A 25,804-nucleotide genomic window follows, 5' to 3' on the forward strand; every position below is an offset into this window, starting at 1 on the left:
TTCATGAAATAATTAATTACACAAGCATTTGTGAAGGCCAAGAATAAAATATGGTCCTATTCTTAAATTGCTAACATTTTGGCTCTGAAGTCAGAATGTCCTGAGTTTAAATCTTGCTATGTCACGTATTCACTGTGGGATTTGGGGGAGACCTACATATTGATCTTTACATGGCTATATGTCCTTATCTATAAAATGGGGACAAAAATACTATACCTTCCATGGGGACGTTGGAAAGATTTATTGCAAGAAAGTACGTAAAGCACTTCACAAAATATAAAAGGCTATGGTAAGCTTAATAAATATAGCTAACACTAACTCCAATACTTTGGCCACCTCATGCAAAGAGTTGACTCATTGGAAAAGACCCTGATGCTGGGAAGGATTGGGGGCAGGAGGAGAAGGGGACGAAAGAGGATGAGATGGTTGGATGGCATCACCGACTCGATGGACATGAGTTTGAGTGGACTCCGGGAGTTGGTGATGGACAGGTAAGCCTGGTGTGCTGTGATTATGGGGTTTAAAAGAGTCGGACACAATTGAGCAATTGAACTGAACTGAACTGATAATAATTATTATTATAATTTTGATTACAGTTAACCAGTTGTAAGTGTCCAAACATTATCAAGAATCTAGAGAGAGAGAATGTGGAGAAGGAAATGGCAACCCACTCCAGTATTCTTGCCTAGAGAATCCTGTGCACAGAGGAGCCTGGTGGGCTGCTGTCCATGGGGTTGCACAGAGTTGGACATGACTGAAGCGACTTAGCATGCATGCATACACTGGAGAAGGAAATGGCAACCCTCTCCAGTATTCTTGCCTGGAGAGTCCCAGGGATAGAGGAACCTGGTGGGCTGCTGTCTATGGGGTTGCACAGAGTCAGACACGACTGAAGCCACTTAGCAGCAGCAACAGCACAGAGAGAATGACTGTCCTTTGCACAGGACAGTCTAGGTAGGCTGCATTGAGGAGTAGTCTTGAAGAATGAGCAGAACATCAATAGAGAATGAGAAAAAGGTGATTTTGGGAAAAGGAATAAATTCAGGGTCTTGCATGTTGACTGTGAGACCTTCACAGATAGCTGAAAAAATTGGCCTGGGTTCATTAGATGGATTTGGGCTGTAATTGGTTTATTAATACTAAACCAATATTACTAAGAATTAAAACCAAAAGAATAGATTAGAATATGAAGGGAAAAATCTGTAGACTGAGAAGAGGCAGGGGTGGGGAGCATGAAAATTTAAAGCAAGAGTAGAAGGGGAGTCTTTGAAGGCAAAGAAATAAAAAGCAACAATCTAGGAATAAAAATGGGAGATAGCAGCTTAGAGAAGACTGAATTGTTCAGAAAGGTGTCAAATGGAATCTACATCCCAGTGGAGGACACAGAAAGTCATTTAACTTTAACCTGAGAAGTAATATAGTGAGATGTACAGTATTTGGAGTCAAGACATACTTGGTTCAAATCTTCCTTCTCATTTGGACTAGGTAGCTGAATGTTAAAAAAGATACTTTTCCCTAGTATTGATCAGACTCCACCTCTAGAATATGAAAATAGTAGCACCTACATTACAAAACTGTTGTGAGTTTGAAATGAACTAATGCATGTAAAGCACTTAGGAAATCGTCTGTATAATGACACCCATGTGTACATTTGGGAAAATATAAATTGGTCAATGCAAATTTAATACCAGAGAAAATAACAGAACTATCATCAGATTACTTTCCATCACTCAGAGGAGCCCTAGGTATTGTATAACAATTCAGGTTGGATTTCTGAACAAACAAATAATGTCAATGTCAGACCAATTTAATTTTCTTTCTTTGAAGAATATTAGACCATGTAGGTAAGAGGAAAGTAAAAGACTTAATACAGCTGAACTAGCTGGGCTTTCTGTCGTCTCCATGACATTTCTGTCAGTAAACAGGAAATTATTTATAGCAGCATGTCCCCAAAAGAGTGTTTCATAGAAAGTTTTTGTCCTCCGTGAAAAATAAAGTATGGAAAACACAGGATAAAATACATTATTTTGGGTACTCAAATTTTTTAATAAGATAATGTCAATATCTAGGGCTTCCCTGGTGGCTCAAAAAAACTTGCCTGCCAAGCATGAGATGCGGGTTCGATCCCTAGGTCGGGAAGATCCCTTGGAGGAGAAAATGGCAACCCACTCTAGTATTCTTGCCTGGAGAATCCCACAGAAAGAGGAGCCTGGTGGGATACAGTCCAGAGGGTTGCAAAGAATAGGACAGGACTAAGCAACTAAGCATACACACACACACACAATGTGGATATCTAAGAGTCAGTAAAATATACAGAAGTTTCCAAAATTATTGAGCCATGGAATTCTTTTAAAGGTCATAAGACACAGTTTGGCAATTAGAGGTATAGATAATATAATCTTTTCTGAAAGTATAGTTCCCAAAGGTTAATTAAGTTTTCAGCATCTGTATGTAGGGATTAGAATTTTACTCATGAACTGGACAAGGAGAATCGAGATAATCATGATTAAGCATGAAGTTGGACAGATTTTCTATCTACTTGGAAGACATAAATGAAATTGAAAGGACATTCAAAATAGAATTCTATTTAAAATAGAATGAAGATCAATAGGGAGAAAGAAAGATGTCTTACAGATAAAACATAAGCTTTGTAGAAAAATAAGAAATATATCAATACACATAATATGCATATATGGCTTTAAAGAACTAAGAAAACATATTGAGTCTTCTAAATAAAAGTACAATGGATAGAAATTTTATCATAAGAGTCATTACTTTTGCCTCTGTTGAGTCTATTATAATGAAAAATGTAGGGAACTGTGTTGTGTCTCACAGATTGGATGGTAGTATTTTAGAGGGCTGGAGCTCTATATTCTTCTCTCCTGGCTCTCTAAGCTCCATACAAAAATGACCTCGGAGTTGTTCCAGAATTTAGGACTTCCAAGCCTAGGATTCTAGCAAGGTCTCAGTTAAAGGATCTTCTGAGTGATAGGCTGAGAGTCTTTGCAGGGAGATCTTAAAATTTCCTGATGTGAAAACTAGCTCTCCTAGTTTTTATGCTAAGAGTGGGCAGGTACTGATCTTCCTGTTCAAAAATAATCCTGGCTGCTTGAGATTCTGCTAAATCCAGAGATTATCCAATATGAGTGTTATTTCTAGGTTACTGAAGAGTTGGTGTTGAGGAATCAGAGATTGTAACCATTCCATTTTACTTCTTAGGTTCTGTATTCTTGTATTAAAATATAGCACATCCTAAGTGTTTCTCTTGAGAACTGGTTTGTACCAGCTATATTCATGTATATGTGTATGTGTATGCACATGGGGAGTGTGTGCATGTATGCATGTGTGTAAGAAAAAGCCAATACGACATGAAAATCATAACACAGGGCTAGAAGTCCTGTGTTTGGCTTAAACTTCCAGACTAAAAAAACAGGACTTCCAGGTACGAGACTTGAAAATCTTATCATATGAGAAATGGAGAGGATGATGTTAACCTGGACAATAAAGGAATCTGGGGTTAATAGAGTGTTTTAAGACTTGAAAAAGTGGTTGGAAATTAGGACATACTTAATACTGATGTTAAGAAATATGTTTTATAACAATTAAAATTGTCAAACAATTGACAAGACTGCCTTATGAAGAAAATCTTAAAAATACATTATTTTGAACACTTATTTTGTGACAGGTGTTATGCCAATCACATCGCATGCACTAGCTTATTCACTTCTCTCAAAATCCCTATGAGGTAAAAACTATTATTATCCTCACATTACAGATGGGAAACCGAGTGTTGGAGAGGTAAATACTTTACTTTTTCAAGGTTACACAGCTAGTGAGTGGACAAACTAGTATTTGATCCTGGAACTTGTGTATTAAACCACTAAGTTGCTTACTTTCATCCTTGGACATTTGCTAGCAGCCTGATGTGGCAGAGATTTTGTTTAAAGTGGTTCTTTTCATTGCAAGACTGGACCATTACAGATTATCTTAAAATCTTTAAGCTAGCTTCTGCTATATTGAGAGTTGAAAAACTGAATTGAACCTCCTTGGCCATTGTATCCATCTGTCACCTTCCTATTCTAACAGAGATGGGGAAAAGTCTAGAGAAGGTCAGTAAAAACTAAGGGATGGATAGACAATAGGATCCACAAGGCAAACTGAAAGAGGTTACACTTCTTTGACCTGGGTGAACTGGTGGTCTGCAATATGCAAAATATTAGGGGTATATAAGTCATTTCCATGGAAACTATAACAAGAAATTCATTATACTGAAAAATTTTAGCTGGCACAGAAGGTGTTTCCAGTGAAATATCTTGAAATAAGCAAGACTTTGAAACACAGTTATGGGTAGGAAAAAACAGGGCTGTGTTAGAATAGGAGCCAATGCCTTCAACAGCACTCTATCCCAGCTGCCTTTCTAGAAGCCTTGACAAGTTGCTCATCCCTGAGGATGAGCCAGAATGCCAGCAAGTGTTTTAAACATTGTTCTTTTCCTTTCTGTCCCACTAAAGAAGGCAGTGTATTAAAAAGCAAAGACAGCACTTTGCTGACAAGGTCCATTTAGTCAAAGCTATGGTTTTTCCAGTAGTCATGTATGGATGTGAGAGTTGGACTGTAAAGAAGGTAGAGTGCCAAAGAATTGCCAAAGAATTTCAAACTGTGGTGCTGGAGAAGACTCTTGAGAGTCTCTTGGACAGCAAGGAGATCAAACTAGTCAATCCTAAAGGAAATCAACCTTGAATATTCAAGGAAGTACCATTGCTAAAGCTGAAGCTCCAATACTTTCAATGTGAAGAGCCACTCATTGGAAAAGAGCCTGATGCTGGGAAAGGTTGAAGGCGGGAGGAGAAGGGGACGACAGAGGATGAGATGTTGGATGGCATCACCGACTCTATGGGCATGAGTTTGAGTAAGCTCCAGGAGTTGGTGATGGACAGGGAAGCCTGGCATGCTGCAGTCCATGGGGTCTCAAAGAGTCGGGCATGACTGAGCGACTGAACTGAACTGATGGCTCTCAGCAATTGAGGAAACTCCACAGAGTTTCCATTAATAAAGCCACCTTGAAAAAACAATTCAACATTTCTTCTCAACAGAGCTTTATGTATTAATTTTAGGAGCTAGACTGTCAGTTTTCTTCTTTAACACAGAAAGAAACTGAATATCCTCACAAAGAGGTGCTTTTTTAACCTTTGAAGGATTTTCTTCCCTGCTTAATAAAAATTTTATCATAATTTTATGCCCCCATTCTTTATGCTTGTTACTTGGTCCATTACTCCTACATTTAACTTGATAAGGTCCTGGTTCCTATGATACTAGTTTCTAGGTTTTGGTTTCTCACAGGTGCTGCTTTGAAGGTCCTGATAACATTGGCAGCCTTAGCCAGAGCTGCTGGCTTTTCAACTTCTTCTCCCTCTGCTCACTGTTCTGCTGCTTCTGTCACTTCTCATTGAATGGGTGTATTCTCAACCTCACCCTTCTCTACTTTTAAAAGAGGTCAAACCTTGGGCTTTTGTGAGTAGCTAACTGGTCCATGCATGGGATTGGGCAGTTTATTCTGGAAGTAATCACTTCTCTCCTTGAGTATCTTCCTAGGAAGGTTCATGGATTTCAGAGGGGCACCCACACGAATGGTAATGGGCCATCTCTCATGGTTTCTGTGGACACAGATAATGCCTGTGCTCTTTTCACTTGCACACATTCTTTTTCTTATTGTGGTCCCTGCAGCTCTATAGTCATGGTCTTTATCAGAATGTGGCCTCTCCTAACAGGACATGTGCCAGGCATGACCTCAACTGTTGGAATTTGGAAAAAGCCAACCATTTCACTGGACAAAGTTAGGCTGTAGCTAAATATAGAGAAGGAAGCATCTTTTAGACAAAGCATCTCTTAGGTTGCCCAGTATGGGAAATGGGATTATAAACATGTAGAGAATTTCTGGAAGTTGTTTATGGTTAAAATTAAGCCAGAGTTCAGATTTTTGAAAGCCTTTGTTATTTTATAAATAACTAATAATTTAGAAATTAATTTGGGGAAGGAAAAAAAAGCTCCTGTTTCATCCATTTAGACAAAATTTATTCTGTGGTTTTACATCATTTCCCAACACACTGATGTCAGTGTTGGAAGACTGAATTTAACAGATGATCCAAGTGCTGAAATGTGCTTACAAGTGGCAAAATAAGGAGTAAAGTTTCAGCTGCATTTTGAAGAGGAATGAGACTACTAGAAAAGGAGTGCAAGCACAATTGCAAGTGAAATTGAGAGGAACTCTCAGGTTATCGTGCAGAGAATATGGTGTTACCAAGCAAAAGTTACTCACAGGTATTTGCAGTGCCTTTGGGGATGGGGAGATACGAGCCTGGACTCCAAGGTCGGCCCTGATAATTCTTCTTGCATTTCCCACAGTCTGGACCTGTAGTGTTGTGCTCACATTCACAGGTCAATTTGCTGTTGTCATACACACACACAGTGGCATGGAGATTACATTTGCACCTAGGCAGAGGAGAGACAAGAGTTCATTGTTAAGTCAAATTGATCTTGGAGATCACTGAGTCTTTACCCAACTATCTCCTAGAGTTGCGGTTCTCATAGTCGGCAGTGCTTGAGTGCTACCTAAAGACTTGCTAAAATGTGGATTTGCAGGCCCAACCCTCAGAATCTTTTTAACAAGTGTCTTTGAGGGTGAAAGTGGGGTTATGATACAGCCTGACCTCATACCACACTTTGTGGAATCCTAATACCAGTCAGTTCAGTGGGGTCTGAGGCTCCCCTAAGACAACTGTACTCGGAAATCAAGGGTTTCCCAAAAGATATGAAAAATATTGCCACTAGTGAGAAGCTTTTCTGTGCTATTATCAAATCTAAAACAATACATCTGGGTTTGAAGAAAAATGTCATCTTTTGTTTTTCCTTAAACCAGAAGGGCAATTCTTCTTTGTTTAAAAAGAAATATAACCACTAAGACAATTTACTATTCAGATTAATTTTAAAAATCCCAATAGTTTACAGTCAGGGGCTGAAAAATGACATTCACAGGCAGACAGTTTTCCCACCAAGGCCTCTACCCAACATGAGAAATCCTCAGATTTCCTGTGTGCTGTGCTTAGTCGCTCAGTCGTGTCCAACTCTTTGGGACCCCATGGACTGTAGCCCACCAGGCTCCTCTGTTCATGGGGATTCTTCAGACAAGAATACTGGAGTAAGTTGCCATGTCCTCCTTTGGGGCATCTTCCTGACCCAGGTATAGGACCCAGGTTTCCAGCATTGCAGGGGGATTCTTTACCATCTGAGACACCAGGGAAGCCCTCAGATTTCCTACTCATGTAAAACAATCACAAAGATCTTGCATAAATGGGTCAAATGACTCAGGAAAAAAAAGTGCTTAGAACACTAGAAAAGCCTATGTGTGGCAGGGGTTTGAGGTCATTAGCCAAGGTCTTCCCTTTGGTGCCTGTGAATAAAAGTGTGATATATGAGAGGCAACAATGGAATATGCAATTTTCACAAAAATACATTCCCATCCAAAGTCTCTGGCTGTAAAATTGCAAAGTCTGACTTGATATTTGTTGAGGCAGCAGGTTATAAACTATAACATACAAAACACAAGCTGCATCCTCTGGAGAAGTTAAACCCAGGTTGACAGAATGTCTATGACCAGAGGTCAGAACAATGTATATGGGAAGAGAAGTGTCCATACAAAGGAAAGAACTTGGAGACAAAGACTTGGGGAATAAAGGGCCAAGATTTGTCAGGGTCAGGACCTGAAACTATGTGTGTGCGTGCGCATCTTTAAACTGCTGCTGCCAAGTCACTTCAGTCGTGTCCGACCCTGTGTGACCCCATAGACGGCAGCCCACCAGGCTCCCCCATCCCTGGGATTCTCCAGGCAAGAATACTGGAGTGGGTTGCCATTTCCTTCTCCAATGCATGAAAGTGAAAAGGGAAAGTGAAGTCGCTCAGTCGTGTCCAACTCTTAGCGACTCCATGGGAACGCAGCCCACCAGGCTCCTCCGTCCATGGGATTTTCCAGGCAAGAGTACTGGAGTGGGGGTGCCATTGCCTTCTCCATGCATCTTTAAACTAGTCTTACCTTTTCCAGGGATAAGGACAAAAATATTAAAAGCCAAATTTCACAAAGACATATGGTTTCTTTTTCGGCAGAAGTCATGAATTGGGAAAAGTAACAATACTCTTTCTTAGGCAAGAAAATAAGATACTTTAACAACTGCTGTTGGTCTCTATAATGTCTGTACATATGCATGCACATGTGTGCTCAGTCGCTAGGTCATGTCTGACTCTTTGGGACCCCGTGGACTTTAGCCCAACAGGCTGCTCTGTCCATGGGGCTTCTCAGGTGAGAATACTGGAGTGGGTTGCCATTTCCTCCTCCAGGGGATCTTCCCAACCCAGGGATCAAACCCACATCAACTGCATCTCCTGCACTGGCAAGCAGATTCTTTACCACTGAGCTACCTGGGAAGCCATGATGTCTGTACAGCAATATCTAACCTTCTTTCTTGTGCACTGATGGTCTGTTTGGAATACTGATCTATATTTATGGCAAGGAAGCAAAGGAATAGCTAAGATTATTACTGAGAGCTGTCGAGCTCCCTTCTAACTAAAAGTTATAGCCCCTAAAGCAATGGCCACCCATTTAAACCTCCCTGGCTAAGACCAAGTCTCAGCTTCCTCGGGATCTACTACAATTTGTAGTACCTGTAACTACACTCTGCCCTCTGTATAGTTATAATTTATAATAAGCTGAAAGGCTACTATTTAAAAGATAGCTATTCAGCATCAACACATAAGCAGAATCTTTAACATCCTTCCAATCTTTCAAAAAGAGAAAAGATTCAGTTAATTGAAACAGACAGTATTTAATTATGAGCTAGGTCTTATAAAAATCTCCTATAGGCAGGGAGTTACTTGTGCTAAGTTGCTTATTAAATAATCTTTCTCCTTCTCCATTAGCACCTTTATTTATGGCTGTGTTTATAAATATGGAATATGTTAGAAACTTAAGTGATAGAAGCACCAGCTTACATTGATTTAGCACCCTATCTGGTGTTAAAAATCCAAATGAGGAAATGAACAATGTGACCCCAAAGAATATGCTAGTTTCATGTGTGAAGACCAGGAATGCAAGTAGTAATTGTAAATTGGATTGTATATCTTGTAGCTGCTAATACAGTTATACTGGCAGTCACTCTCTAAGTCAGAGGCAATTTCTATTTAAAGACTTTATATTTGCTGAGAAAATACTATTTGAATAACAAAAAGAAGTGAAAGAAGAATAGATGAATATTTAGTCTTTTTTTTCCAGATTTCTTTCAATTAATGATTCATCTTTACCTGTCCAAAAGCTTTTTAATCATTCAAGGCTTAACTCTATTCATAACTCTCTCCTGATAGCTAGCCTACCCACTGTAGACACCCAATCTTTAAGCTTCTGATTGCCTTAAACGTTTCTGTGTGTTTGCTTTGGTTGGCTGTCATTTAAGGCTCTTCCTGCTTTTAGAATTTTTATTCATTGCATCTCTCCCATCTTAAGGAATAAAAACATCTACCTTGTATCCTAGCGTTTTCTAGCTATGACTTTAACACTCTCTTTCCCTTTGAATTTTCTACACTTGCCATTTCATTTTCCTCTTCTCCCACTTAATAACTGTTTCCAACTAACCAGAGCCCCTCTTGCCAAGATCACCCATAACCCCCTTGGTGAAAAGACAATGTATATTTTTCCTTGTCTTATCTAACCTCTTATGAGGACTTCTCTTTGTGGGACAACTCTGTTTTCCCCTGACACACTCTCTCCACTGGATTCTCAAGGTCATTTTCAGAACCCTCTTCTGTTCTCTTTATACGCTGTTCTTTGGGTTCTGTACCAGCACAGTCAGCCTATGTGACTCTCCTTGGGCACTCTTATCCAGGTTGTCCCTTCAATTTCCTCTGTAGTCCTTAACTATTTTTGAGTTACAGGCACTTTAAAGCAGATTTGCATCATTTTTTCCCGAGAAAAAAATAAACATAGGCAAAATAAACTCAAACATTTGGAAACATTTTAGGAGACTCAAATTCTCTTTTACTCAGGAATCCACAGGACCCTCTCCTTCCATTATCACTAGGTAAAGATGATCTGATTAACATATTGATAAGTCCCTGGTACTGTAATATCAAATATGCATCTCCCTTTCCTGGGCATATCAAACTCAGCATATCCAAAATGGAACTATTTGGCTTTGGTCCCTGACATAGGTGAAAGATGAGAGTGAAAAATCTGGCTTAAACTTCAACATTCAAAACACTAAGATTACAGCATCTGGTCCCATCACTTCATGGCAAACAGATGAGGAAAAAATGGAAACATTGGCAGACTTTATTTTCTTGGGCTCCAAAATCACTGTGGATGGTGACTGAAGCCATGAAATGAAGACACTTGCTCCTTGGAAAAAAATCGATGACAAACCTAGACAGCATATTAAAAAGCTGAGACATCACTTTGCTGACAAAGGTCCATCTAGTCAAAGCTTCGGTGTTTCCAGTAGTCATGTACAGATGTGAGAGTTGGATCACAAAGAAGGCTGAGCACCGAAGAATTGATGCTTTCGAATTGTGGTGCTGGAGAAGAGTCTTGAGAGTCCCTTGGATTGCAAGGAGATCAAACCAGTTAATCCTAAAGGTAATCAGTCCTGATTATTCATTGGAAGGACTGATGCTGACGCTCCACTACTTTGGCCATCTGATGCGAAGAAGTGACTTATTGGAAAAGACTCTGATGGTGGGAAAGATTGAGGGCAGGAGGAGTAGGGAGAGGCAGATGATGAGATGGTTGGATGGCATCATTGGCCCAATGGACATGAGTTTGAGGAAACTCCAGGAGATAGTGAAGGACAGGGAAGCCTGGTGTGCTGCAGACCATGGGGTCACGAAGAGCCAGACACAACTGAGTGACTGAACAGCAACCACCACCTACCTACTCATTCTTGCATGTTTTCAGTCTCAGGGCCTTGCATCACCTTCTAGTCAGCTCATGAAGAACAACCACTCCCACTCCCTTTCCTAGCACATCGAATCTGTCCTCACTCCATCTCTCACCTGGTTCTGATATTCCTCCTCTTTCATGCTAACTCTCAAAATATAAACAGCTCTAGCCACAGTCACTTCCCTGTTGACATCACCATCATCGTTCATCTGGTTTATTCCAATGACTTCTAAAGAGAAAACTGCTTCCACTCACACTCCTCCTTCAGTCCAATCTCATCACAATAGGCAAATACTCATTTACACAAAAATATTTGGGTCACTTTGGCTTAGAACCATTGAAAGAGTTCCCTTTATCCCCAGAATTGAGTCCAAGATCTTTAACATGGCCTACCAGCCCCTTTGAAATCTATCTTGTGTTCCTTCTGCATTCTTATCTGCATCACTTACCAATTCTACAATTAGTTCTTCAAAATTTGCCTTCAGGTAAACTTTTAAGCTGTTCCATCTGGCTAGAACATACCTCTACCTCTTTTACCTGCATAATTTTTACTATTCAGGTGTCAACTTGGAAATCTCAGTTCTGGACCCTAGAACCAGATGGTTCAAAACCATGGTTTCAAAAACCATCTGCTGGTTAGAGAATGCTTCTCTGAGCCTTGCTCCTCTGACACAAGGCAAGGCTATTCACATAATGAAGTCCACTCTATCTCTGCTCTAGACTTAGGCTGTATTGTAATTGTTTATTGCTCTGTCACTCTCACTGGAGTTTAAGCTCCTGGGAGCAATAGTATATTTGCCTTATTTATTGCAACAATCCTAGCATGAGTCAAGTTACTTGGCATGTAATAAGTGTTTAAAAAATATCTGACAAATAAACAGATAAACACCAGGTGACTAATCAACAACCAAACTTCCTGAAAGCGGGAACTTCATGTGCCTGTTCTACTATGATTAATATAGCAATGGACTAAAAATAGAGAATTATAAGCATTGTACTAAATCCAACCCTCTAAGATGTGTGCTGAAAATTGCCTTCAACACTGGTTTTCACAACTAACCTTATATTGGGCAAAGGAACTTTGTAAAATTGGTGAGAACTTATAAGCTCAATTTAATTTAATTTGAACTCCAGACAATTTGCCACATGTCTGAAAGCTAACACAAGACTGTCAATGAAAAAAAAAATTGCCTAAGGACCCATGAGACGAATTCAACTTAGAGAAGAGAAAAAACAACTTAGAGGAGCATTTGTGTAGCATAATTTTTCTGGAATGGGCATCTTTTAGCTTCAACTCCTTCCTGTAAGGATGGCCACCTTGGTTCAGCTGAAGCCTGGCAGAGCACTACCTGGGTACTCAGTAAATCTGCTGACCACTTGTTGGAGTGGACGCTGCGGCATCACGACATTGGCCTATATTTGGAAATGGCTCCCTTTCATTTTCCATAGCCCAGTTTATTTTCATCACTCCATTCCAATCAGACACTGAACTCCTTTATATAGAGCCCTTGCTAGACTGGCTTTTCCCCCAACATAAAAAAGAAAAAAGATGCATTTCACAATGCTAGGACATTGCTCTCAATTCCTGGTGTTATGACCTCCAGCCTTGTGATAGGGTGGAGGGCAGACTTCTGTGATATCCACTCGTCTCTGACAGATTCATTATTCATTTCCATGGCCATCCAGCTGCCACGTCTGCCTTCACTTTGGCTGGGGAGGAATTGTACAAGTGGAGACCTAACAGGCTTTGCTAGTGTTCATGTATCTGATATTCTGGAGAGCTGAGCCTATTCACTGATTCTGTTTACATGTGTAGAATGCATACCAGACACTGCAGATAGAATGAACTGACTTGCTTGTACCTCAAAGATCTACTTGTGTGTAAGTGCCAAATTGCATATACTGTCAAATAAGGGCATTGCAAAGACAGACTTTTAAAAAGTGAGCTCTATTCTGTGATGCAAACTTAATGAAAACCAGTGTGTTCTTGCTTTCAATCAGGTCTGCACTTCCTGTATTTTAGTGACCAGCTGTCATGAGTCAATTTAATCTTGCTTATAAAAAGGCTCCAACATTTAGATCTGTGCCACCTGCCAGTAGGTATGAAAAGCTCATATAGTCTGCCTGCATTTTGTTTTCTTTTTTATAACTTAATATATTTATTTTGGGAAGCATGCTATCCCCCAGAGTTTCCGGTGAGTTAGAGGTCTGCACATATAATCTATTAGAAGTGTTTCAAAATAAAGGTACCAAGACAAAGAAGTTGAAAACTGAGGCTTTGTGAAACAAAAAACGAAAATGCTGTTTGGCTACTTTAATGCCACAGGAGGATTCATCCTGAAGTAAATGAAGTTTAAGCATCAGGGGGCCCTTCTACAACCTTGAGAAGGACCCTAACAATGTGTCCATGTGATCATATGCTTTCGTATTACTTTCACAAATAAGATATCATTATATTTTTTAATTAATGAAGGTTTTTCCTTAATAAGACCCCTCTCAAAGGACATAAACTTTTGTCAATACAAAACTTGAATCCGGTTTGCCTGGCTTTGCCTTTGACAAGCACTCGCTACACGAATACTTGTTGAAAATGAGTTAGCACAAATATCAGAGAGTCAGAGATGTCTCTTTCAAAAGGTGATAAATTATAAAATGCTTCACATACTTTTTCTCCCTCTGCAGCCCCTTGACCTTTCTCTTTTCACTTCAACACATGAATTTTTTATTTCTACTTCGATATATTATTTGAACTAGAAGAGGCTCAGCAAAATGACTTAGAGATTATGAGTTATGACACTTGAATCAGACAGCCTGGGTTCAAATTCTGCCTCTGTTACTTACTTGCTGTGAGGCTTACATGAGTGAGTTAACCAAGGAATAGACAGAGCTAACCTTGACTAAGTGCGTCCAAGCACCTGACACTGTGCCAAGTGCTTTTTGCATATTTCACACATTTCTTCATACAAACTTCAAAAATAATCCCATGGAATTGGCACTATTAATAATTATAGATGACACATTTGAATATTGAGAGGTAAGAAATTCAAGCCTCCCAGGTAGTTTGATCTAGAGCAGAAATTTGAACTATGAGCAGCTAGCTTCCAGAACTCAGCTCTTACCAACCATTAGGGAATGCATGCTGCCTTTCTAAGCGTGGCCAGGCTTCAGCTGCTACAAGGACAATAAATGAATGTGCTTCAAAGAACAGTTTTGTCAACGGAATGAGATAACCCATGCATACTCTTAAGAAAGATATTAAAAATGTTAATTTCAATTTAAAAAAATTCCTACTGTTACTCTTGTTACTACTGCTACTGTTATGAGCTGATTCATTCCGTAAGTTTTGGTGGTGACGGTGGTTTAGTTGCTAAGTTGTATCAGACTCTTTGCAACCCCATGGACTGTAGCCTTCCAGGCTCCTCAGTCCCTGGTATTTCCCAGGTGAGAACACTGGACTAGGGTGCCATTCCTTTTCCAGGGGATCTTCCCAAAACAGGGATCAAAGGCATGTCTCCTGCACTGCAGGTGATTCTTTACCACCAGGGAAGCCCTCCATAAGCTTTAATTAATAACATATTTCTCTGGATAACATTGTGAAAGGTCCCATGGATTCTAAAAAACGACAACCCAGCATCCTTATCTCCAAGAACATGCAACCTGTTGACTAAAGAAGATGAAACATACACAGACTAAGGACAGGCTACAAAGACTGAATCCTTGAATCACAGCAATATAGGGAAGAAGGGTGGTAACACTGAGTTGTCTTTACATTGATAAGCAAGTATTTGTACTAAACAAACAGAGGTACAGTACCTATCATTGAAGGCAGGTGGAAAAAAAAAATCAACACTTACCAAGGCCCACTATACAAATAAAATAGATGTCTTATGTATGTTATTTCACATTATCCTCATCACTTTCAGGAGTAATAACAATCTGCGATTTTCAGATGTAGAAAGCATAGCTGAGCAGTAAAGTAACTTGCTCAAAGAAACATACTGCTGGTTAAGTGGTGCCGAGAGTCAATTCCAAAATCTGGGCTCTTTCAAGGATACAACTTTATTCAAAGCAGTTCAGAGGAGAATTAGACTCAAGGTTCTAAGCAACAATACTGACACTTATTCTCTAACACTTACTACTCAAGATGTGGTCTGTGGACCAGCAGCGTTGGGATCACCCCGAGGGCTTGTTAAAATCTCAGGCTTCTCCCAGGCTTACTGAATAGGAATCTGGATTTTAGCCAGATCTCTAGGTGGTTTATGTGCACAGTAAAAGTTGAAAAGGACTACTGAGCTCACCACTGTGTCAAAGTCCTGCCAAACAAGAAAACTAAAATCATGGGGGTGATCCTTACGCACACCTTCTGTCTTCCACCATGTTGTTTGGAAATGTCTGGCCTAAACCTGACACAGAGGTTCTAGCTGTAGTCACAAGCGGAACATAAAAGGGCTATATAATAAATTAAATATAATATAAAGCTTTTATAGGTCATAAAATGGATGAAGGATATAAACAGATATTTCTCCAAAAAGATACATGCAAATGGCCAGTAAGTACCAGTAAACACATAAAAAATGTTCAACATCATTAGTCATTGAAGTGAAGTGAAGTGAAGTCTCTCAGTCCTGTCTGTCTTTTTGTGATCCCATGGACTGTAGCCCAACAGGCTCTTCTGTCCATGGGATTTTCCAGGCAAGAGTACTGGAGTGGGTTGCCATTTCCTTCTCCAGAGGATCTTCCCAACCCAAGGATAGAACCCTGGTCTCCTGCATTGGAGGCAAATGTTTTACTGTCTGAGCCACAGGGAAGTCCCTCACTAGTGAAAGTGAAAGTCGCTCAGTCGTGTCTGACTCTTTGCGACTCCATGGACCATGGACTGCATAGTCCATGGAATTCTCCAGGCCAGAATACTGGAGTGGATAGGCTTTCCCTTCTCCAGGGGATCTTCCCAACCCAGGGATTGAACCCAGGTCTCCCTCATTGCAGGCAGATTCTTTACCAGGTGGGCCACAAAGGAAGCCCCATTAGTCATTAGAAAAATGCAAATTAATATCACAATGAGATACCACTTCACATCCACTAGGATGATGGCAATTTAAAAAGATGGATAGCAGCAGGTACTGGCAATGATGTAGAGAAATTAGAACCCTCATGTATTGCTGATAGGACTGCAAAATTGTACAGTCACTTTGGAAAACAATCTGGCAGTTACTCAGAAAAGTAAACATAAAGTTACCATATGACCCAACAATTCTGTTCCTAGATATTTACCTAAGAGAACTGAAAACATATCCATATGAAAACTTGTACAAAAATGCTCTTAGCAGCATTATTCATAATAGCCAAAAGTGGAAACAACCCAAATGCTTATCAACTGATGAATGAATAAAGAAGATGCAGATAACAATACAGAAGAAAAACACAAAGTAATACAGTACTGGAACAGGCTACACCATGGTTAACCTTGAAAACATTATGCTAAATCAAAGAAGCCAGACAAAGGCCACACAGTTAGCTCTCCTTTATGGGAAGTACCCAGAGAAGGCAAGTCTGTACAGACAGAAAGCAGACAAGTGATCAGCTGGAGCTGGGGAGAGGAGCGAATAGGGAATGCCTGCTAACGAACAGGGCTTCTAGTGATAAAAATGGTCCGGAATTCGACAGTTGGCTACTGAACTGAATATACTAACACCCACTAAATTGTGCATTAAACAAATGAAAAAAATTAACTAAGTGAAATAGGGCATTTATCCAAAAGAGATGACAGAAAACAGTGGATAAGAGTTTGGGCTCTGGGGTTAGGTATTCTGGCATTAGCAGGAACCTTTGTTGTTTAGTTGCAAAGTCGTGGCTGACTCTGTGTGACTCCGTGGTTTATAGCCCACTGGGCTCCTCTGTTCACAGGATTTCCTAGGCAAGAATACTGGAATGGGTTGCCATTTCCTACTCCAGGACAAAGTCTTAAGCTCATTTTGCTCCTCTATAAAATGAGGATAGTAAAATACCTACCTTAGTGGTTGCTAGGAAGATTGAATGATACACTGTGATGAGGCAGAAACTGCTCATTGATTTTCTTTTCCCACACCAGAACAGTTTTACCTAGGCATATGGTCACAGGCATTAAGACTACATTTCCCAGCATTTTCTTTAGCTAAGAGTGGCCAGCCAATGGCACACTACAGGAATGGTGTCTATGATACTCCTGTTGTGCCTGCACCCCATTCCCATTTCTCATTTAGTTCCTGGAACATGTACAGGGTATGAAACCATCTCATATCTCATGGACTTTGGTAGTGGACTAGGTCTCTCAAACCACATCCCCTGCAGTTAGGGGAATGTGAATCAAGGTGGGTATGTGGAACAGAGCCACCATCTCAGCTCTGGAGCATCTACCTTCCAACCGCAGGGAGAGAGAAATGAACTTCTGCTTTGTTTAAGGCACTGTTAAAGAGAATCTTACACACAATTTAAATTATATCTGAAAACAGCAACTCATATGCAATAAGCACTTAATAAATATAAGCTACTACTATTATTACTTGTATTTTTAATCACAATCTTATCTCAAAGGCTAGATCTTCAAACATCAAATGGGGCTGGTCTGACCCTAATCCCACTATGAACGAGAGGGCTCCAAACTTTCCAGCATTCAATTACCTATTCCTCCATGAATAAAATCTAGTGTCTGATGCTACTTATCACTGGTAAGCAAAAATGTTTTCAGAAGATGTGTTTTTATGAGCTATGCAATAGTCAGAGTTCCATGTGAAGTAGAAATCTGCTTGCATGTGTGCTAAGTCACCTTAGTCATGTCCAACTGTCTGGGACCCCATGGACTGTAGTCCACCAGACTCCTCTGTCCATGGGATCCTCCAGGCAAGAATACTGGAGTTTGGTGCAATTTCCTTCTTCAGGGGATCTTCCCAACCCAGGGATCAAACCTGCATCTCCTGCAGCTCCTACACTGCAGGTGGATTCTTTACCACTGAGCCACCGGAGAAGCCCAACAGGTTTATAATTTTTTGCAAGCAGCGACACACTAACAGACCAACAAAGAGGCTGACATTCAACTTGTGTTTGGCTTCCTGTATTACATGAGAAGCACAGATGAAAGGAGGGGAGTTAGGACTGTGGGAAGCCACCTGCAAATCCAGAGGGCACGTTTTCATATGGCTCTTAAGCTCATTCTTTTCACAATACTGTATCTGAATTCCTAGTATGGCCCTTCATTGATAAGACTTCCACTTCCTAACTTTTGTTCTTGGAAGAATTAATTATTTTTGCAAACTGATTTTTGAAGCAGAGAAATATATTGTCATACAGTTTTCTCTGGGAGTGTAAAATAAAAACTGAGATACTGGTCAGTTTTTTCATTAACTCTGGGATCTTAATGATTTGGTCCAAAAACTGATGAAACAAGAACTGGAAAACCTTTTTATGGCATTTTTAATACCCTCTAAAAATTCCATTTAAACCTTAGTTGATACCCTAAACTTATCCATAGTGAAGATCAGATTACATGATTCACTTAAATGCTGTTTCTTTTAGATAGTATTAAAAATAGTCCATTTCTAGTTCTAAAGCTTGCCAGGGAGACTAGAGTATCATGACTATAAAATAAAAGTACAAGCTTATAAATTTTAGATAATACATTGAGCTTGGAATGGGTATATGATGATGCTCTGTGACCTGTTAACTACACCCAAGAGAAATCTGGTTAGATAAGATGTGCTGAAGGATAAGAGACATAACAAGATAATCATTACAATCCAGACTGCCACTCTCCTCTGCACAACCAATCAATCTGAAGGCTGGCAGGTAGAGAGCTAGTTAAATTAAAACTCAATTAATCCAAGACCAATTAGCAATTATAGATAATCTTAGATGCTTAATATGTACATAGTGAACCATTCTAATTCTTTTTAGGAAAAAAAATATCTACGGGTCTCCGATCCCAGAAATATAAATGACCACTGTTCAGGGAACCAGATTTTATAAGATGGACAGGGCAACATGGTATTAAGAGCTTGGACTCTGGATACTAAGGGCCTGAGTTCTAGTCCTAGTTCTAGTCCCCAACTGAGTATCAGTTTCCTCATCTATAATATTGACCACTATTAGTAATTACAAGATTGTTATGAATATTAAATGAAACAGTCCATGTTAAGTGTATATTACAGATTGTAGTAGATAGTAACTATTCAATACATGTTGGCTATTATTATAGCTATTTTTATAGGTAGGTATGGCAAATTCATAGCTATTTAAAAGTTCTTTGCATTCCCTTCCTCTATAAAACATGTGAGAAAACTAACATATGCATTTTGCAGGCTGCTCTTCCTCTGAAGTTGAGCAAATTATGTAGTTCTGACCAATAATATGTAACCAGATATTATTATGTAGGGTGTTCAGGAAAACTTTTTAAAAAGGACAGCTTGAATGGAATCATTCCTTTGGCTTTTTGATCCTTTTTCTTTGCCCCTTCCTCCTGTTGTTTGTCTGGGGTAAAGACTGAAAAACTAGAGGGACTTAAAGCTTTGCAATCATAAGAATAGAAGTTCTGTTTAAGGACAGGCATGTAGGAGGCTAGGAGGAAATCAAGGCCCTGTGATGTCCTCACACACTATGTGCGCCCCCAGCCACCAACCTGCCCATGTCCTCTTGTGCACAGAAAATAAGCCCCAGGTTGTTTAAGAGTCAGCCTTTTTATTTTGGGAAACAATATACTCCTGATCTAAAAACCAATTCTAAATATTTTTGATGTATTCAAGTTGTGTTCACCCATTCTGTGGTTTATAGTAACCAGTTAAATTAGATTTTTTGTTTTCTTTATAGAACCACATAAGTGAAATTTTTTTCATCTACCTTTTAAATTCCAATTTGATCTGAACTGTGTGCATGCCAAGTTGTTCCGTTGTGTCTGACTCTTTGCGACCCCATGGTCTGTAGCCAGCCAGGCTCCTCTGTTCATAGGATTCTCCAGGCAAGACTATTGGAGTGGATCGCCACGCCCTCTCCAGGGGATCGTCCCAACCCAGGGATCAAAATCACATCTTTTATGTCTCTTGCATTGGCAGGCGGATTCTTGACCACTAGCACCACCTGGGAAGTTCTTGATGTGAGCTATACTATGATAATTTGTTATATATTTCCTTGCATTAAAAATATAATTCTCTTCTTTCTCTCGGATTAATTGGGACAAAAGAAAAGTAGGGGAGGAATAATCTTACAGGTCTGTGGATTTCAGTAGATTCTTCTGTAAGAGAACTGTAGAGCTGTAAGCCATCTGACACCATAGGATTCCTTCATCAGGTTGGATTGTCAGGTAAGATTTTGAGATCTCTGAAACATGTATACTTATCCACTTACAAAGGTCTTATTTCTTCAAATGGTTACATTAGAGTCTGATTAAAAATGGATCAGACTGAATAAATAGCTTTATAACTATAAATAAAAGTCAAATCTGTGCAAAAGAATACACTATAGCAACCGTACTCTGTACTTTTACTTTTCACTACAAAATTTGAGAGAAAATTGAATTAGATTCCCATGGGTGGTATGGAAAATTGGGGGAAATAGCTTTCTTCTAATTCTCCTTTTTCTGAGAAATAAAATAATATCAAATAGAGAAGAATGCACCTAGCAAAGCCTTCAGTTTTTCCCCCTTATTTGGTGGCCTACTTTTGTTAACAAGCCTTGGAAAAGTTGAAGTTTAAAGACCAAAATGATAAAATGTGGGTGGGGGGTGGGGCGTGGAGAAAGGAACCTTCCCACTAAAAGAGCATGATCTTACCTGCTATGACTGTTAAAAGCAGAGGAACAAAGAACTCTAAGAACAGAAATGCAGCACAGCAATAGTTCTGAAGAGATCCAAGAGATAGGATATGGTCAGGCTAAAGTGATTAGATGGTATCCATACTGTCAGGATGACAGTCAGTGTTTCCATCGATATAGTTAAATCTTCAGAGACAGGATCTGTACCAAATGTATGAGACTATTTTAATGAGAAATGAAATTTAAAGTAATTTAATATGGATCAGAGTCATAGTTTAAAGTCAAATGATATATGACCAAGACATCTGAGTTCAATCACTTATTAGTTGATTGATTCTGTGCTGTGCTGTGCCGTACTTAGCCACTCAGTCATGTTAGACTCTTTACGAGTCTTTGCAGCTGTAGCCTGCCAGGCCCCTCTGTCCATGGGGATTCTCCAGGCAGAATACTGGAGTGGATCGCCATGCCCTCCTCCCGGGGATCTTCCCAGCCCAGGGATCGAACCCAGTTCTCCCACACTGCAGGCAAATTCTTTACCATCTGCGCCAACAGGGAAGCCCAGCTGATCCATTTTAGATGAATTAAACTGGCTTTCTCTGGCTAATTTCTTTGAAAGGTGAAGAATTTGGTTTGTGTTTGAAAAATTCCCTACACTGGCTGCCTGACTGGCCCTACCTTCTGGCAATATCTAAACTACAGTGAGTATGTGTGTGTTTTGGCATACCCCAGACCCCTTCTTCCTTTGGTAACAACTCTTTGGGACCATCCTATCTCATTTTGAGGCTAAGAGGTTCAGGTGGGGTATTCCAGCTTGCAGCTCCAGGGATGAGCAAAGAAGCCAAGTTTGGCCAACCAATCCATTCTATCTTCTTGGACACGAAGATTGATTCAAGGATGGAAACATGACTCAATCTCTGCAAAAACCAGACCTTCGGTCTTTGCTGAGATTACAGGAGTGAGAATTCTTTCCCCTTATAGTTCTGCTACACTGGCAGTAAGTAACCAGGAACTGCTTATTGACCATCTTGTCCACAACATGAGAATCTTGGCTTAAAACAATGCTAAGGCAGAGGAGAGCAAAACTAAGAGAGAGGAATAATATCCTAATGACTTTGTATAGCCTATACTGCCAGCCTGTCTGAATCTGTGTCCTGGATTCCTAGTAATGAGGCAAAATAGTATCTATTTTGTTTAAACTAGTTTGAATTATCTTCCTATTACTAGCAACTAAAAGATCCTGACCCAACAATATACCATGTTACTTTTCCATGACCTGACTACCTCCTGAGATGATCGAACTAGACTGGATGTAAGACTTCAAAGCAGTCACTACAAACATTAACTGACAACCCGAAATTTATGGCCTGGCTTGAAAAGATGAGCTGGGCCAAGCAGACTTTTCTGTCGAGAATTTAGAATTGGAAAATGGAGACATGGTACCACTAGGAGATGGGCATCAGAATATGCTAGATAATTTCAAACTTCATTCCAATTCTAAGCTTATACAATTCTTATTAAAAGTTTTTTATTGTTTTCTTTCTCTAAAATGAAGTGACTTTTTAAGTTAAGGTGAATAGTGCTGTACTTTGGCGTTTCAAGACCTAGATTCGAATAACCCCTTGATCACTTCTCAACTGTTTGACCTTAGGCTAGTGACTAAGTCTAGTTTCTTACTTGTAAAACAGAAATGACAATGAGTAACTTCATTTGGTTTTACCTTGACTTTTGAATGAGAGAGCATGTCAAGTGCCACCACATATGGTTCATGATTGCACTGTGCTGTGTTTAGTCACTCGGCCGTGTCCAAGAGCTCATGACTAGGTAAGTTTAGTAAATTTTAGTCCCCACTTGACTGTCATCATCAATCATTGTGAAATATTTACTAAACACTTACAATATATAAGACTCTGTGGTGAAGATTATATTATTTATGAGTATTGAAACATTAAAAGAAGCAAAACAAGTAAAGCTTTCAATTGAACAATATCCACCGAAAGAAGGGACCTATTGTCTTAACTACCAGTCACTAGGCCTTTTAATTCTTGTTTTGCATTTAACAGAAGGATTAGAAGAAGCACTGGTGTACCATGAGGGACTGCAGTGTGGAGGAGAGGGACCCGGCCTGTGGACTTCATGAGGGCAAGGCTAAATCCCAGTTCCTGAACAGAACTTTCAGGGTGCCTGGTGTTGAGCAGGCTCTTCAAAATATTTGTTGGAAGAATCATCCAATCTCATACCCTCACTGTGGAAATGTGGAAACACAGGATCAGAAAAAATAATAACAATAACAAATAAGCTGGTATTTTTTTTAGCTTACTTGTGTTTAAACGTACATTCAAAAGATGCATTTTCCTAATGGTGCTTTATTTCATTTACACAGCAAGTTTGAGAGAGAGCAGCAGGTCTTGCTCTCTCTCATTTTACAGATACAGATAAAACTCAGATGGAGATTGCTTACATGTAGTAGTAGGATAAAACTTGTTTTAATATGGAAACATAATGGTTTCATTTTTCCCCACACACCTCCCTGCCTGCCTCTCCCTGAATCACATTAGCAATACTTTAAACAAAGTAAGCCAACAGTTTTTCAAGTACTTAAACACTGAGCACTTTCTACCCTGATTTTAGTTGCTAAAGACTTCAGCTCTGCTTTGAAAAAGTTACCAAAATCATTTGATATGAAGGAAAAGAGAAGGAGAGAGCATTTTCAGTAAGAAAAAAAGCGTGCAGTAAAAGCACCACCACACCCTGCAGACAGTTCCCAGCCAGACAAGCTCCTGGTCTCTGGCCTCAATGTGTGTGGCCAGCAAGTTGAACAAACTAGAGGTGAATCACCTTTTCAGGAACATCCTTCAGCCAGTGCTTCCTTGCTGGGCTCAGCTGGTGAAGAATCCACCTGCAATGTGTGAGACCTGGGTTTGATCCCTGGGTTTCCCTTCTCCAGATTCCCTGGAGAAGGGAAAGGCTACCCACTCCAGTATTCTGGCCTGGAGGATTCCATGGACTGTATATAGTCCATGGGGTTGCAAAGAGTTGGACACAACTGAGCAACTTTCACTTTCACTTTCTTCAGTCAACGAGGGTTGGATGCTTGCGGATAAATACTCCAGTTTCCTTCCCTCTCAAGGAGAAAGACTGAAAATATCAACTTTATTGACTTTCCTTCCTGCTCTATTTACTTCTCATTCCCTCTCAGAGTTTTCTGGAATTATTTCCCAAATGTACTCTACTGTGATGTGCTAAGTCGCATCTGTCGTGTCCAACTCTTAGAGACCCGATAGCCTATAGCCTGCCAGGCTCCTCTGTCCCTGGGATTCTCCAGGCAAGAATACTGGAGTGGGTTGCCATTCGCTCCTCCAGGGCATCTTCCAGATCTAGGGATCAAATCTGGATCTCTTATGTCTCCTGCATTGGCAGGCAGGTTCTTTACCACTAGCGCCAACTGGGAAGCCCTACCCCCAAATATACTATTTTCATCCAAATCCTTGTCTCAGGGGGACTCAGAACTAGGGAGACAGAGGGAAGGATCCAAGAAGAGTTTCTAGACTGCAAGATGGACCACAGGAAGGGGCACAATTATATGGTTAGGTCAAAGCCCTCAGCGATTAATCACGTTTCCCAGGAATAAGGAGCTCCCAACACCCATTCCCTATCTTCAGTCTTTAGTCAGCACACAGAAATGATGGAGTTTTGTTCTTCATATAATAGGATTTCACTGATTGATTGCCTGTCCCGAGGGTTCCTGAAATTCTCCTAGGATTTTAGGAGGATCCTGTACCTCCTGAGGCTAAATGAACAAACCTGAGGATTCTCTAGAAAACAGATGTTAGTGAAACACCCTCATTATATACACAACTTGTCCAAGTGTATTAGGATCTAAACTTGTATTCAGGTCTTCTGTCTCTCAAGTACAAAATGCCTCAATTTGGACTCTGGCTCAACCACTTGCTTGCACTGTGATCTTAGGCAGGTTACATACTTTTATATGCCTCAATTTCCTCATCTGTAAAACTGGATAATAACAGTACTTAATTCATAAGGTTGCTATGAAGAATGTGCTCAGTCACTCAGTTGTGTCCGACTCTTGCATGACCCCATGGCAAGGCTCCTCTGTCCATGGAATTTTCCAGGAAAGAATACTATAAATTGTTTGCCATTTCCTCCTCCAGGAATCTTCCTGACCCAGGGATCGAACTCCTGTCTCCTGCATCTCCTGCATTGCAGGCAGATTCTTTACTGCTGAGCCATCAGGGAATCCTTGTTATGAAGAATAATATATTATTATCTTCAAAGCATTTAAAAACAGTGCCTGGCACATAGTAAATGTTTATTAGCCTCATCATTATCCCCACCACCATCATCATTTTTGTTGTTGTCCTTTTGGTCATGAAAAGGACATCAGAGCTGAAAGGGCATCAGAGAAAGCTCAGTCTTCCTCTGCCTTCTAGAGCTCTGTTTAACACTAGTGATAAATTATCACACAAAGGGTTTCTGGGTACCCCTGGCTGACAAAAAGGCTAAGCTTTTACCAGTAACACAAATATTTTTTTTTCTCTCTTATAAATTATGTAGTTTGGATACAATTTTAAACTTTAAGGTGCTTGAAGCAAACCTGAAAAATGCTGCTGATCCCTAAAGAATATCACTGAAGGCAGACAAGGAGGATATGTCATCTGAAACAGAGGTGGAAGGTTCTGGAAGAATTATAGGTGCACACTCCTTAGACTCAATAGAAATGGTCTTAGAAATGAAGTGACCTGTGCTTTTTCTAATAAAAGCCACATGATGGTGACAATAACTGCCGCAAATCAGTCTTGGGCCTTGAGGTTTCCCTTCGTTTGAGGGTCCGCCCGAAGTGCAGGACTGCAACAAAAGCATATCAAAATTGCCTCTCCTGCAGGACTGGAAATATCAAATGCAGAGTGTGGTGCAGCCTTTCAATCCACAGGGTAGCAAAGTAAAGGTCAATTACCTCACTTAGAGGAATGAAAGGCATGTAGTAAAAGTCAAATAGATATGCCATTAGATAATATATTTCAAGCATGAAAATGA

The 25,804-nt window shown here is 40.0% G+C and overlaps 1 protein-coding gene across 8 annotated transcripts in view; it reads right to left on the reverse strand.

Moving 5' to 3' along the window:
* The window catches only part of NTNG1 (netrin G1), a 360,421-nt gene that overhangs the window by 84,165 nt on the left and 250,452 nt on the right, over positions 1-25,804 (reverse strand). For all 8 annotated transcript variants that reach the window (XM_070467729.1, XM_070467726.1, XM_070467722.1 and 5 more), the window contains one exon: positions 6,317-6,489. In XM_070467729.1, coding sequence (XP_070323830.1) covers positions 6,317-6,489 — 173 coding nt within the window. The remainder of the gene's footprint in view (positions 1-6,316; positions 6,490-25,804) is intronic.

The sequence above is a fragment of the Odocoileus virginianus genome, chromosome 5, assembly GCF_023699985.2.
Source record: "Odocoileus virginianus isolate 20LAN1187 ecotype Illinois chromosome 5, Ovbor_1.2, whole genome shotgun sequence".
Classification (NCBI taxonomy): Eukaryota; Metazoa; Chordata; class Mammalia; order Artiodactyla; family Cervidae; genus Odocoileus; species Odocoileus virginianus.